The sequence below is a fragment of the Rhipicephalus microplus genome, chromosome 1 (genome assembly GCF_043290135.1).
Source record: "Rhipicephalus microplus isolate Deutch F79 chromosome 1, USDA_Rmic, whole genome shotgun sequence".
NCBI lineage: Eukaryota > Metazoa > Arthropoda > Arachnida > Ixodida > Ixodidae > Rhipicephalus > Rhipicephalus microplus.
The window spans coordinates 99895980-99912750 of NC_134700.1; the positions used below are offsets into that span (position 1 = coordinate 99895980).

Consider the following 16771-nt stretch of genomic DNA (forward strand, 5'->3'; position numbering starts at 1 on the left):
GCATGTGTAGTGGATTTATTGACATGCTGCGACCAGCTTATGTGAGTGCTGCCATCGAAGCAGGGCACCAATCAGCAGCAAATATGGACTGCAACTCGCAATGAAAGGATGGTAACTACATTTCAGTGGCAGATTTTTCTGAAGAGGCCGTAAACGCACAAAATAATGCAACTTACAATGTTGTGGTAATCATGCTAGATGCTAGTGCTTCTTTCACATGATGTGAAATGCGTAAGCCTTATATACATAGCACTGGGTTTTATGTGCACTGGCAAATGTACAAAGGCATGGCTCGTCAGTGCTAGCATTTGCTGTCACGGCAATGACATTCAGGAAGATCACCAGCAGTGGAGGGCAAGCATTTTGTGCGGCCTCATGATTCCTCACTGCGTCACCAAAACTTTAGGTTACGTGGGTTCCTACTGTAGGGGCACATAGGAAGAGAAAGGCTGCATGAAGTTACCAGTGGATTGTCCCAGGCAATTTCATCACTTTTTCTCATGTATTACCTAGTGATCTCTAATATAAGACTGCGGGAGTGTGTCTCATTGCTGTCTGGTGATTTATATATGTACAGATACGTCAAGCCTGTGGCAGCCCCTGGCACTGCTGTACAGCACGAGAACCCCGAAGCAAGCCATCAAGTGTCAACATGGGATTCCTGGCTTGAAACACATGCCCGTCGCCTCAAAGAAATGACAACTGTAAGAAACTGCTGCATCTTCTGATTCACAAACATAGTCTCGCACTTCTAAAGCTGCCAAAGGTTATAGAACAGACTTTTGCTGGGCAGTAATCACAATTTTATTTGCCTGCAATCTTGTGAAAAAGAGTGATAGCCTAATTAGGCCTTTTCATGTAATATAACTGCAGTGAAAACGTTTCATTTCCTATGAAGATGCCATGTGAATTCTTATGTGAGGTGAGTATTGAACTAAAGTATTAAAGTAAGTATTGATGAGTATTGAACTACCATGGTAGCGTATGCTGAAACACTGCAAGTTACCTGAAGCTTGGTCTTCTGTTCTAATCAGAGGTCTGATCGTGTGGTTTGTTTTGTCCTCTGTCATGCAAGAGAATAAAAAAAAAACTCTATGCAACTCTGGTAATGAAGAATGTAAAACCTGAACATCTAATATGCAAGTTTACGTTACTTAACTAGAATTAGAGTCCAAGAAAGAAGCTCTTACTAATTCTAGTCGTGTGCTGTTGACAAATAACTCATCATTATTCATAGTAGTTCTTCTGGAATATTAATTGCACCTTGTTGCATTATACTCTATCAATTGTTGTTCATACATTATTCAACCTTCTTGAAAACAATTCTTATGACCATTTTGCATTTCAAAATCTTTATTTTAATTACCTTTATAAGCACAATTCTGTTTAATGGAATCCTGCATATCTAGAAATCAAATATAAATAATTACTTACTGTTCCTGTAGCAACATCTTTGTTTTTAGACAGAAACTGGTCAAAAATAGTGAATTTAGTAGGTTTTTAACAAAATGCTGTGTCTAGGGGCTGTGCTGTGAACTATAAGAGCTGATGTTTAAAACCACTGGAAATGTGCGTACCAACTGTGCCAGCCATCGCCCACACCTCAACCCGCTCCGCTTTCACTACAGTCCCTAGAAGTAGTACGAATGAATGGCGCCAGCAGGAGACAATGCTGCATGGCCTTAATGCATTTTTTAAAGCGAAATCAACTAGAACAGCAAGATATGCAGTGTGAGCAACAATAGTGGCCTTTACTTCTACCACAACCCCTGCTGCTGCTGCACAATTTAAACAGCTGACATTTGAAGCCACAATCACTTCATTGCTACAAACAAGGCTAAATTTTTTTTCACATACTTGAAAATACTTAAATTAATGCTTAAATGCTGAAATAAATACTTAAAAATAAATGTTGACCAATTGGTCATGCAAGTGCGCCTTTTTGTACATATATTAGACACACTGTTGTATCGGACACAACAGTGAAACTTAGAGAAAAAGAACAGAATTTCATTCTCTGGAACGCAACTAAGAATAGATTTATTGTGCCTCCCCTGCTGCTCTGTTAGTCCGACAACTCTTGTCTGGTTTTTTCTTGAAAATGCACCCATTAACAAGAGTATTGAGTGGATTCCACTCAGCTTAGCTAAATTGCTCTAGGAAATGATTAGCTGTGGATGTCATACCTTGTTACGATCTGTGCAGGAAATTCTCAGCCACAAGGTATCAATGATGCCAGAATCGGACTCCTATGTCATGGAAGGCAGCGGCAGTGGTGCCTGGGGAGGCGAGGACACTTCAGATGATGAGGACTTCGACAGTGGCTCTGGCAGTGGTGAGGGTACGTGCATGTTTGTCGTTGTCACCTAAATTGTCACTCTGCTTGTCAGATTATTGTTTGGACACGTGTGATTCTAAGTATTTTACTTTGTACGAATGTTGTTGCATGGACGATTTGAGATGGCGGATTTATATACATGACTGAAACATGTGTTTTGGAAGGACGTATTCAAGGCAGTTAATTGCCATAATGTGATCACAATATTAAGAGCCACTCGCACAGGTACCGAGTGGGTGCAGCTCTGTCAAGTCGGCAGTGACTTATCGACATGCTTAAAATGAAAAGGTTGCGCAAAAAAAGAAACACATTCACACAAGGAAGGTATAGGGACAAGTGCAAATTCGCCCCATTTTATTCATGGGTGAAGCCACTTAATAAATAGTGAAGAGGTTCACACAGTTCTTTCATTTTAAGTGTGTCGAACACACTAGGCCAAGAACAGGTTTTACTGGCTTATCACTCTGTTAAACAGGTTTTACTGGCGTATCACCTCTTTTAAAATTTTTAGAGATAATTTTCTGGTGACGGTACTTCTCAAACATGCATCAATGAGCTGCCAATCAACACAAGTGCAAATATATATTGCTCTCCTGATAAGCACCTAAATAGTAATAAGAGGTGTTTTATCTACCACTGCATACAACTTTCACTGCTGGAAGTGCACTTTGCACCTTCTCTGTAGTTTTGCAGAGAGTTTTGCTCTAGCAACTTTTAACACCACATGAACTCTCTTACCAGTAATTCTGAAAAGGCAAAAAATCTGGCATTATGCGTTTGTTTTAAGATGCTCCAAGTATAAACAGGCATTTTTTTGCAAACAGAGTAAACTGAATACTCATTGCAGGGTCTTCCATCAAGGTGTATCAGAAACTTCTATCAAGCTTTACAAATTTGTTCAAGTGTACTGTTTTTTCAGAAACTTTGTATATGCATTTTAACAGCTGCACAACCATGTTTATCGAAGTCTAAAAAGGCACATGGCATCAGAGTTGGATCCAGCCACTCACTTTAGGGGGGGGGGGGGGGGTCGCCTGAAGTAGCACCAGAGAGGGGGGCGTGGTCAATATTTATTTTGTTTTTGATAGGAAAACCCCTTCATGACATGAATTCTGTTAATGTGGGCTCACTGTGGTTTCACTCACTAGTCCTAATTGGTGACAGGAGGTGGACTTCAAGCACTAAAGTGAGGGGCCGTGCTTCTGACATGGATTTTAGGAGGGGGGGATCGCCCCTATCACCCCCCTCTAGATTCGCCGTTGCATGGAGTGCATTTTTAGAATGTTAAATGCTCTGGCCATTTCTTGATGCTAGGTTAAACTTTGGAAAGTGATTGCAATATTTACCAATTTTTTTAGGCAATTCCATTTGCGGCATTCCAGACTTCTGAGGTATCACGCGAAAAAAGTTGAAGACTATCTCATAATTTTGACTACCTGGCAATATTTATTAGCATTGATGTCACACAGCATTGATATTATTGATATTATTAGCATTGATACCACTACTTGGGCCTCTAATACCGCAGAAGCCTCCATTGAATTGCGACTGCTGCGGCTTGGAATGAACCCACATTTTTTGGGTCAGCAGCCGAGCCCTTGCTCTCAGAAGTTGGCACTCAAATATAGCTATTGTGGATGTAGTGCCAGATGTGAATTTGTTCTGAGTAAAGGTTATTTTTACAACGCATTTGCGGTCAGCTGCTTGCAAATCTGAAAATGAATAACAAGTACTGAACTCAATACTGAGTGTTATTTTTAACAATTTAGCTTTGTGAATGTTCTGAGAAGGTGTAAGACGAGATACCTCTCTAATTTTTGTGATATGTCCCGTGCAGGACCTGACAAGGACCCACCGACGCCAACGACCCACGTCACAACTTCCACCACACCTCGTCCAAGGACAGCTGGATCAGCGACACCACACGTGGCAGCGGCAGCACTCATCGTAGCTGTGGTGTGCTCCCTGTTATCAACCTTCGCAACCTGAGTGAATAGCCTGTCTCTCCACACCACTCACAGAGCTTAGGACGGCCTTCGTGCCGAGGAAGCCCCGGCACCTTCGTTGTGGCATTGTGATAGAACTAGGCATGAAAAATCATGCGTTGGAAAGATAGCATTGAAGGGGTGCGCGCATACGTGGACAAAGTTTACGCGGACTGTGGTGTTCCAGCCGGCAGCATTTTCCCACTGCGCCTTGTCTGGCCAGAGACCTCCCAGCTGTCTGTGAGGCCCGGCAGCTCTTGGGACAACACGGTGCCTCGAGTCTTCCTTCTTGTGGCTGTGTGACTTTTGGAAACAGTGTCGCTCACTGCCCTTTTTTTTTCTTCCGTGCGGGTGCCAAGTGAATGAAACCAATCACCTGATCATGCCATCTCAACTCTCCCGCTCCCGGCTTAAATGTGTGTCATCGTGGTGAGGCCCTCAAGTGATGTGCGGACTTGTGTCACATCACTGCAGCAGCACCTTCAAGTAGTCATTTCCTGCAGGTGTTGTTGCTCTATCTCCTCCTGTGGCCTTACTTTGTCTAACTCAAGGTCCTTGGCTGCAAATGGCCATTCTAATGCAATGGAACGCTCCCCTAAGGGGCCTGTGACTGTAACTTCTTCGAGTGTGAAGTTTTTTTTATTTCTCATCTTACCAGTAGAATATGATCAATCAAATGTTTTGTGTAAGCTGCTAGAGTTGCTGTATGTGCTCAAATGCAATGCTTGGTTATATTGTGGAAAAATAATTGTGTCGCTGTGCTTCCACAGTGGCCACACACAGTTTGTTCGACAAAGAACAGTTGTTTTTTGGACATCAGTGTGTCTGTAGATGATGTGCCATCTTTGTGCCATAGTCAGCAGCTTCGTCTTGGCTGGTACATGAGTGTGACTTAGCTGCCTGAGGTATTTTGTTGGGTGTGTGCAGTTAAAACATCCTCGGACCCACTCGATTCGAAGGGTTAGACTTCTGGACTGTTTCCTGGTTTCTTTACTCATTTGTCTCACTTGTTTCACTCTGCTGTATTTGTAAGCATCAGCTTTTTCAGGATGCTTGAAAACTTCGCTTGTCCGCTGCATGAGCAGCACAAAGATTGGTCGTTTGTTTAATTATACGCGGCATGTTGGCTTTGCATTGGTCAACTTCCTTAAGTTTCTCACAGTTTTGAAATATCACCACTTATTCACTATGTATGCACGAGACGATCAATTTCTGTGTATGTGGTTGTGTCAATGAACTTCGGTATCTTTTCATGACTCAGTATCTTTTGTTACTTCCTGTTATGAGCTTTTCATTTCCCATGGTCGTGGGGTATGCTTTCAGCACATACTTTCCAGTCGATATCACTTGCAGTAAGCAATTTTGGGACGAACATTTTGCACTCAAAGCGAGAATTTGTCCTGTCTATAAAAATTTGCCACGGGCTTTTAAGTACCTTGATAATGTACTGCATTTGATATATCTACAAGTTTTCCCTCAGTCCTCAAACTTGGCTATGTGTCAGGATTCCCTTGTTTTTATGATTGTGGCTCTTGATGCTCAACATTTAGAACAGTTGACCTCCAGCATTTCTTCAGCTCCCGCTGCAAAATCTCTTCTTCAGCTAAATTTGGCAAAGTGAATAAACTGGCCATCTCTCTCATACAGGAAAACAGTCCCTGAAAGTCTTCTTGCAGTTGTTTGTACCTGAGATTTATCAATTAAGGACCAGAGCGCATGGGCCACTGTATGTGCTTTCATTCCCGACAGCTGGCTGAAATCTATGCCGCAGTAGCAGAATTCAAACGTACGCAGGTTTGAATCAACTGGTTGAGGCGCTTGTCTCCTTCTTGCATGATACGCAAGGCATACAAACAAATTAATTTGTGACTATTGACACATCAACCATGAACTTTGCTTAGGAGATAGGGTTGATATGGTGGCTGGTCTTCAGAGATAACGATTATAGGCAACTACTGGCGGATATCTTGGCCTGCATTCAGGGCTCAGTAATCACCATGTGAAGTAGAGCTGTTATTGGGGCAGTCAGTAGTGTGTTAATATATAGGGTAGGAGTACCTTGGTTGTTCTTCCATTCGAGAGCAGGCTGACATGTCTGAGCTTTCTATCTGCAAAGGAGACATTTCAGTAGTTGTGTTCCACACTATTACGTACTTGTGTGTACACATTCCTATTCAGACATATATGTGACATGATGATGTTGTTATTTGCAGGAAAGTACACTGCTCTTTCAGAATGCTTAGTTATGGCCCAGGCTATCAATCAAAAATTTTTCCGATGCATTGTTGCATGGCATTTGTGCAAATACAGCTGAATTGGTGAGTTTTTTTATTGGAACAAGAAAAGCAACGCAAAGGAATAACTTGTCATGCATTTAAAGGTGGCGCCAAGGTAACGTGAAAACCGATGCCCTTTCTCTATTGAATATCTGGCTAAACTTCATTATGCAAGCAATATCTATGCAGCAATTTTCGCCAAAATTTGCCGTGGACCTTTTCTTTCAACAGGAGAAGAAGCATTAGATGCGAGTAATTATGATGCCTTGTTAATGCATAAGCAAGGCACATCATAAAAGCTGTTAGCAGAAAGGTAAAGGTAAACAACAGTTTCATCTGTGGAGTTATGCAAATCTCCATTGAAAACTGGGAGGAGCTTTAGAAGACTTGGGTTAAGATACTCATGCTAGTGTTTTTGATTTCCAAGGCAGCTTTGTTCACTCAATGGAGAAGAAATTGTGTAACAAGCTAATCTGTAGCAAATAGACTGTTTTAATGAATTGCCCATCTAATTACTCTGAGTGAAAAATGAACTAAACTGCTGTTATATCTGGCAAAGTGAACATCTGCTATACAGATGGAGCACCTATACTTGTGACATTGACACCACTGCACTTCACTGGTTCAAGTAGACTGTGTGGATTTGTGGAGAAATTGTTATGGCCAGTTGCTTGTTTAGAACTGAATTGTTCCATATAGTCTTGTAAGAAGTATGTTCTACATGAAAACTGTGTCAAAATGTAGGAAGCATTTTGTTTCTTCCTACAAGTTTGGTGGTACCAATGGACTGACCTGAAAATATGAAAAGATGAATTCACCTTCTGTTGGTTTCATCACACAAGAAAAAGTATATCGATCTTTTATGCAAAAATGTTTCACCTGTTAAAGGGAACCTTTGAATTATAGGTCCTGAATTGGGTCATTGTGAGCAAAAAATACTGGTGGTGTTAATGGTGATGTATAGAACTATGCAGCTGTTGTGCTTATTGCCGCTTGAGATATCTTAGTCACATGTGCTAGAAATTTGGCTGGTAATAGCATAAGTAATTCATAAATTTTCAGCATGGATTCTGAATTCAGTGATTCGTCTGTGGTATGTGTTTAATCATTGTTCTTTGTATATCCTCTAGTGTGCATGTACGTGCTACATTCAGATATATTTGGTGAAGTATTTTTAGAATTTTTTTTATGACATCTTGTAAAGAGGCACTGCAGGCATATATGCTGTATGCAAAAAAAAAAGGAATTGCTCAGTGGAGAAAAATTTAACCCAGAAGAGGAGCTATGACATTAAAAGGCTATGCTCAACTTTTACTGTTCAGAGACATCAACAAGATGATTAACTTATTATTTTATGCTCTATAAACTATGTCTGACACTGCCTTCTTTTAACCACTGATTCATTTCAGCCAGTCAAGCAAAATGAGGCAGTGTATATATACAAGCATGCATCCTTCTCATTATGCAGGTGCTAACTTCACAATGATAGATAGAGTGTGGGCCACTCTGGTATGAAATTTCAGCTATAGTGGTGCTGCTGAGACATCAAAGCTTGAAACTGTGCACTAGTCGTGTATTGAAACTAGCTTGACACATCCAAGCCAATCGTAAGAACATTCGGTTAACACTGTGTAACCATTTTCATTGAATTCACTAAACTTTAATTATCCTTTACCCAGAAGAAACATGAACACTGAATAATGTACAGTTAATTAAAAAAATCGATTTGTTGAGTGCCACACAAAACAGAATTACTTGGCATTTGCATACGTTACTTTGTGGATGTGGTAATATACCACACATATTTATTACAGAAGATAAAAAGAATATTCTAGCTTTGGTCAATACAAGAGAGGTAAACAAGAGATACCTTCATGAACATTTTTAGGAATTATTTCAATGCAGAAATCTGTCTCTAAAGAGATTTACATGCATTTATATTGCAGAAGGGCAGCACTGTGAATGCGAGTTGCTCGATGAAAAGTCGTCTTCCTTTCATGGCTTTAAGGGTTGCTCCTGCAAAGTGGGCCCCACTTTTAGTCGTAGCTGCAAGGATAACTTAATTTAGTGTGTTCAACTATACTTTTCAAATTGCTTAGTCATATCATGAAGTACAGTAGAGCAGCTTATTGTGAGTCTGCGTGGAGGCCTTGTTGCAGCTGGTACATTACAGAGGTTGCAGTGTTTCGCTCAGTGTGTCACTCGTTTTGGTGATTTGGGTTTATAAAAACGGCAATCGAAAACGTTTTCTTGGATTGTATACGAAAGCATGTCTACATAAACTCACAGACAGTTCATGTGGGCTTTAAGCATATGGTTTTTATGTAGATAGGAACCTGCAAACATAAACCCATCTTGTAACAGGGTTATTGCTGCTTGTAGTGTTATTCACACCGTACAGACATGCACAGATAGAATAACATTTGTCTAGAGCAGCAGAATGCGTAGCCGTCAACATTGTTGTTGACTGCGGCTTCTACTTCACGTCAGCTATGAGCTTGTTTTCATGCTTAAATTATAACAGAACGGTTTAGCACCCAATATGACCATGCTTGGTATCATTATGGCCTCTGTCTTTAGATATTTCTGGAGAAAACGGCAGCTGGAGCGTCCGGCTGGGTGCTCTAGACAAGTGTGATTCTATCTGTATGCTATAGCCAGCATTCTATAAGTGGCATTTCTAAAAATAATTGTTTATGTTTGTAACTGTTGGCAGGAATCATGGTTACTGTTCGTATTTCCAGATGTTATTTATCTTGTTTTCTAGATGTTGAATTCTCTCGCATCTCGTGGTTGTAAATGATGAGAGCTATAAAATTGTTTTATGAATGGTGATGTAACAAACTTCCCACCGCACCACAGCATAGTAAAACCAAAAGCGCCATCTGCGGCTGTATTGAATGAATTTTGTGCAAGGCAATATACTTCAGTTTAGAATTGAATGCTGTTTTCTATCTGCTGCTGTCACCACTCGAAGGTTTGTCGAACCACTGTTTCTACAGCACTGCATATATAGATACCGTTATGACCACGTGAAGCTTTTATTTTCTTTGTAAATTCTGCACATGACTGAAAAGAACACATGCTTTTACGTTAAAGATGCATTAAACTTGATACAATTGCTGAAACCAATTCTCTTGCAGTAACTGAAGCATATTTAATGCTTCTTATGCACCATGCTTCTTGAGGTCTAATGTTTGTATCTTGAGTTGCTTCTCCTAATACTGAAAATTATAATATTCATATTGCACTGAAAGTTTGAAGATTATTTCCCTCTGTGAATATTGACACTGACATGAAGATACCGAGGCTGTATAGCTACTGGCATCTTTCAATGCATGTATCGAATTTAATAATTAATGAACTGCTTAAGACTGTATTACAGAATCTGCTGGCTACAGGTCCTACTAGAATGACACTTACAAACATTAGTAACAGTTTTTTGGGTCATAAAAGTAAGCTTCAAATAAAAGGTGCATTGAGTACATTGGTAAAAATATTCATTATTTAGTTGACTCAAATGTGACTCCTCATTTGTGGGCACTCCTCAAGTTTGTTGTGTCACGAGTTGGATAACCAAAGCATTTACGCTTCACAAGTAATAATACAGTGAGATATCAAGAATGGATGGTATGCACAGTGAGAGGTACATAAAAAAGGCTGTCGTGCGTGCATCAGAAGTTGCCGAGAAAAACTGTTATTTGATATTTATGGATGTTTTAGAGTGAAACTACTTGTAGGACATACAGTTCACGGTGCCTGCTAGGATGTGTAGAGATTCCGCATATTTTATTGTGATGCTAATTCGTGTTAATAACTACACCATGCTTCTAATAATAACTGCTTTCTTTTCATTATGTAGTGCCATGCAGTTTGTTTCGATAGGTGCTTGCTCTGAATCAGTTTTTTGCTTTTAATTTCGAGACTCAAAATTCACACTCCTGGTAGGAAATGCATATTTCTGGGTGAGGAATGATGTAGATATACAGTATTAGCCCGTGAACTTTTGATTTCGCAGAAGTATGCCACTTCCTTTGCTGAAAATGCTATTGAAACAGTTTTCACAAAAATTGTCATTGAGCACGTAGCTGCAAACAACCTGTGGAGACAGTGCTACATCTAAGTCATGTAATTTTTTCCATTGTGCGAGTCGATCATTAGAATTCTGCACAGAATCTTGTATGTGAAGTGAAAGGAGCCTACTAAAAAATATTCACGTAAGCTCGATCATCATCAACCACTGAATGAAATGCATAGAGCTGCAAATCTTGCATACCATGTTTTGACCATACAAGTATCAACTGCTGTAGAGTTTGTGGCTTGAATGATTGACTTTGGTTTGCCAGGGTAAACATCGCTGATTAAAAGCATTTATATATTTTGCCATAGTTTGCATCGCTTTTTTATTTATACTGAGCTGTCTTGAAGGTTGGGCTTGGTAGGAGACATGTGGTAGTGAAAGGAGGGATAGTACTGAGACAGTACTACACTTCCAAACTACACAGGCAATGCTTGGTAAATTATGCTTATTGTTATCATGCAGCACCCAAAGCTGCAGTAACTGTAGGTCGATACAGTGCCTTCGCACTTGTGCTCTTATTCAAAGTGCCATGAGGTTAGGTTAGCCTGGAAGTGAGCTTTAAGTTTTAAAGGCAGAATTTCATGGTAGTGGACTCGCACATACTTTTACGAATTCATCATTTGTAGAATTTATGATGGCTTAACTTCCGTGAGTTTTTGGGATAGGTTAGACAACTTGTTTCATTATGAATGGTTGCAGTGAGGTATGTAATTATTAGGTACCTGCTTTCATTGAAGTGGCGATTATACTACCGTCATCTTTTGTGAGCACCATGACAATCACACTGTTACGAATGAAAATACTGCTTTCACAAAAAGCTATTCTGTAGTAAAGCAAGGTTCATGTCTCAACATTTATTCATTCATCTGGGTACATTTTCATGTGCTGGTGACATGTTCTATGTAATGTCTTTGTAAAACATACCAACTTGCCCACATGTCAGCATGCCTGGTGACACAATTTGCACAAAATTTGTATCAAAGTTGGCGTATCTCAATGAAATGAATAAGGATGACAGAGAAGACGCATATAATGCAATATCTGCATCTTTTATTGTTCTTGATTCCTGCAATTTCGCAAACACTCAATGGGCTGCAACAACGAGGCCATCACTTAAACTTATGTGTACTAGGTTGTGCAAAAATGGGATAGTTCGTTTGGTGCCAAAGTCTGCAAGCTATGGCAATCATGCATACGTGACAAAGATAGTGTGCTAGCCTATGAGGGATGCAACTCGTATGAGGGAAGCAACGACTGTAAATTATGTAGTCAAGATGACAGAAAAAAGTTTGTATTCAATATTCTCTAATGAATTATGTACAATTTCAGGTATTGCAAAACCTTTTTACATAGTGCTTCCACTGAAGTATCATGCGGCATTATTAGCGAACCTGCAAGCTCGAGTTTCACTCAAACAGTGACTCCTGTGGATGTCTGTTATCTCGTGCCATTAATAAATCGATACCTGCAACAGAACACTGCATCTTTGTTGACTAGGCTAAGCTAAAGAGCCACTGAGGAAGAGGTCAGGTGTCAATGCAGTTGATGGAAAATGAAAGGACGCTTTCGTTTCAACACTATTGAATAATTATAGTGACAGTGTCTGAGTGTGAAAAAAAAAGGGTGACGAGTAAGGAGTTAGACTGATGCTCATTAGTTAGTTCTTTATTTTCTCTGTCAGTGGATGTCGAGGTACACTCTTGTGGCTTTTTTTGTTTATTTTATGTATGCATATTTGTGCCTACGAGCATTTACATATGCGTTTATAGAGCTGCAGTCCTGACCTGTGCTTCAGGCCATAATCTTTGAAAGAGGGACGAAAAGTTGCATGTAAATATATTTAGCATTTTCTGTATTGTGGTGAATGAACTTACTATGACCAAAATTTCTGCTGCCCAGCTGAAATACTCGCCACAAGAACTACAGGAGCCAAGCTGGTTGTTTTATTATACAAGTTGTTGCATAATTAGCAAGAGAGCCAGGTACTGGTGGTTTTCCTTCATGGTGATCTTCCATGTTGCTTCTTACATCCATATTTAGATCAAATAGCTGTTTATTACATTTGGAATAAATTGAACATTAGTTAAATTCGATATATTTACTGTTACTGCAATCTTAATAGGTAAAAGCTTGATTTCACGGCTGTGATTTATGCTTGGCCAGCACTGATATATACGACAAGAGCTTATGCATTATTCCTGTTGAAAAAGGCAGTACTGCATTTGAAACTATATGTTGCATAAGGATACTTGTGTAATCTGAATGTAAAAATAGCAAGCACTTTTGTGACTGGCTGAACAACTTGTACCTGGTTCCTTCATTTGCACAATATATGCAGCTCGGATGTTTGTCATTGCGACAGCCAAAACATTGTCTTCTATGATGTTACTGCTGTAGCAAAGATGTCTTTAATTATGCTGAGGCTTTTTATCACTTAGTTCATGTCTTCTTTTCATGTATACATGTCTGGAAACGAAGGAAGGTTTTGCTATGAGTTGTTAGCTGTCTGTAATTTATTTGTTTATTACTAATTACAAATGATATTGCCTTTTAATCAACAGCAAAGTCATCGAGCATCTGTATAACTATTATCGCTGGCAAAGGCTTGGCGAGTGCCACTTTGCTTGTTTCTGGCTGGTGCTGAGTGAGATTATGAGGTTTCAGGTATGTGTGCAGTGAGCCATGGGAAGTGAATCTGTTGATGATGATGAATCAAGGTACTCCAGAAGAGACCCCTGGACTTTGCTGTGTGTTGAAAATGCTGACTATGTTGTTGAGATGCGTTGAACAGTTTATGTCCTCTGAAATGTTTTTTTTTACTTTCCTTAGTAGCATTGTTGTTTGTTTTACCATTAGATGCTCTGTCAAATTATTCGCACACTGTCCTATGTTCATGCTTTGCTTCCTTGAAATTTCACCGTGAATGACGGCAGTGTATGTTGGAGTTGAATATCTCGCGGCAGTAAAAGAATTAAATCCACAAAACATTGCTTCGGTCCTTTACTTATTTGTTTCATCCTACAGCTCCTAAAGCTGTACATGAGCGATGAATTCCATTCTAATTGACTGAATGAAACCGGTCCTTAGAAAATGCTGTGGCAGCACTTGATTGTTTTGCAGGTAGCTCTGTGAAAATCATAATCTCTTGAGGGTCTGTAACAAAGAAAATTGCCAGAATTAAACTTTCATTGAACAGGCATGCTTATACAGATACGATTGTGATGATTGGCCAAATTTTTTCTATATTTACTTCAAACGAGTTTGTAATTAGCTTTTTATTGTTCGCTTGTCTAGTCAATAATGCTCTCAATTGTTATTAATTGTTCCCATCATTATGGTGTCTTTCGACTGTCTCGATAGCCTCGGCTTCAATTTTGCCAAAAGCTAACAATAAGATTGTATTGTCCACAATCATCACTTCCCTCAGGTGGCTTGCACCGTAGACACTTTCAAGGTAATCATCTACAATGTGGTGGCCGAGCGTGAGCTTTTGTTTTGTATATTTAAACACTGAAACAAATTGGCAGATCCCATGTACAGTGGGAATCGACGATATGCGAAGCACGAATGAAAAAGGTTGATATGTTACTTTAAAATCGGCATAATGTTATGAGGTGGAGGTAAATGATAGCATACATGACTTGCGTGTCATGATTATTATGTTTGAAAGTGCTGTTTAGCTTTGTCATCTATTCACGTCATGTTATACCAAATTCCTGCATCAGAATTAGGTACCATGCAGTTCCCGTATTTTATCCCGACAAGCTGGCGGCTAAAGGAAGGCGATTTGCGAGAGGCACATCATTTGGACTCGACCAATGAGGAGGAGAGGGGTCTGCGATGAAACTCGGCCTAAATGAATGAAGAACGTAGAAAGAAGCTCAGAAGTACACAACGTATTTCATTATTTTGCATGCACTGAAATTACCGTGTATGCCAGCTCATTTTCGTCCTGCAGAAAAATTCACAGTATATATCCACGAAGTGAGCGATTATGAGTGGAGCGTCTGTCCGCCCGTCCGCTCCTATCCCACTATAACTTGCATCAGACGGACGGACGGATGCATCGCCCTACTCATCAGTAATCACTCTGTGGATATTCTGTGAATTTCTTATTATAACAGCACCATTTATCTTCTTTAAGCGTCAACTATATAAAATCCACTAATGCCATCTAATGAGCAATTCATAAACTAGAGGTGGCTGCATAGATAATACATACAAACCAAGAAGAGAACGAGCCACACCCTAAGGAGCTTTGCCCTTAAATATCAGCAGCGTCAATAACTTTTTTATATCCAGTGCACCAACATTTCAATTGCATTCTTGGTTCCAGCCTATGACGAAGACAGCGCCGGTGTCGGTCTGGCTCGTATTGTCATAGAAACGCCGCAGATCACGTGCTCTTCTTTTAAGGACATGTCAAACTGCGACCTGGGGAGTCCCCTGCACAGCCTTGCCATTCCTGGTAAGCTTCATTCAATGGAGATCGATATGTTGAGGCTGTTTATGACGAATCTGAGGTACAGCGATGGCGGAGTGGTTAGAGCATCCGCCTCGCATGCAAAAGGTCCGTGGTTCAAATGCCGGTGCCGCGCAGCTCCCAACCGGATAAAAAAAATCCGCGTGGTGATGTAACTGCATTAAGAGTTCTGGCGTGCGGCCTCACCGGTAACCACCACCGGGAACGCACTCCCTCACCAGAGAAAGATTGGCCACTCTGGTGCAGTATCTGGCCACTACCTCTCACATGCATACGTCAAAAAACTCACGGCCCTCAGTCCCCAGCAGCTGCGAAGCAGTTGACCACGGTGGCGGTCAGATTTGCAATGCAGCAGAGGGTGCTAAGAATCTCTGGATCCGGACAGGCGGCCATTGGAACCTGAACTTGGCAACGCTTGATGCTAGAACCTTATCTAGTGAGGGAAGTCTAGCTGTACTATTCGAGGAGCTAGAGGGTGTTAAATAAGATTTAATTGGGCTCAATAAGGTAAGGCGGACAGATGAGGCCTATACGGTGCTACAGAATGGGCACGTCCTTTGCTATTGGGGCTTGGCTGACAGAAGAGAACTAGGAGTGAAGCTCCTAATTCACAGAAACATAGCTGGCAACGTAGAGGAATACTATAGCATTAATGAAAGAGTGGTAGGTATCGTAATTAAACTGAATAAAAGATACAAGACGAAGGTGGTACAGGCTTACGCGCCTACATCCAGCCATGATGACGTTTCAGTTGAAAGCTTCTATGAGAGAGAGAGAGAGAGATAAAGATACAAGGAAAGGCAGGGAGGTTAACCAGACGCACATCCGGTTTGCTACCCTGCACTGGGGAAGCGATAAAGGGGGGAAAAGAGGTTGCACAAAGATGAGAAGGTACACACAATCACGAGCACACTCGGTGAGCACACGCAGTTCACAGGCGGTCGCTCAGGTTTGTTGACTTAAGGTAAAGAAGCAGTGCTTTAGTTGCTTTCTGCGCAACTGAGGCAGATGCCCAAGGTCCTAGTATCTTCCGCACACAAAATGGTCCGGGGTCAAGTCGATTCAAAACCATCCGTAGCTGGCATCGCTGTGTGTCGTAGCAAGCGCAGCTGCAGAGGACGTGTTCGATGGTTTCTTCATCTCCGCAGTAGTCGCATGTAGGAGTGTCTGCCATACCAATGCGAAAGGAGTACACCTTTGTGAATGCAACACCCAACCAAAGGCGGCATAACAGTGTCGCATCGGAGCGGGAAAGTTGTGATGGTAGCTTTAGCTTTAGCGAAGGATCCAGTTCATAAAATTGACACCTTTGGAAGCTGGTAGACGATTAGAACGTGCGTGTGAGATCTCGAGCCAGCAGGTAAAGTTGTCTTGCTGCATCATTCCTTGATAGAGGAATCGGGACTACACGGGTTTCTTCATGGGCTGAGCGGGCTGCATCATCGGCTAGTTCATTTCCGATAATACCAATATGTCCAGGCAGCCATTGATATATAATATCATGCCCTCGTGCTAGAGCTTCATGATGGCAATGTCTTATTTCTTGTACCAGTTGGTCATGGCTCCTCCTACGCATGGCAGACTGCAAACTCTGAAGCGCTGCCTTCG

At 40.9% G+C, this 16771-nt stretch overlaps 1 protein-coding gene across 1 annotated transcript in view; it reads left to right on the forward strand.

Moving 5' to 3' along the window:
- Positions 1–4773, forward strand: part of dally (division abnormally delayed protein) — a 119189-nt gene extending 114416 nt beyond the window's left edge. Inside the window, exons 7-9 of the mRNA XM_037429644.2 lie at positions 578–704; positions 2206–2341; positions 4176–4773. Of these exons, the coding sequence (XP_037285541.2) occupies positions 578–704; positions 2206–2341; positions 4176–4327 (415 nt within the window). The 3' untranslated portion in view covers positions 4328–4773. The remainder of the gene's footprint in view (positions 1–577; positions 705–2205; positions 2342–4175) is intronic.
- The last annotated feature ends 11998 nt before the right edge of the window (positions 4774–16771 follow it).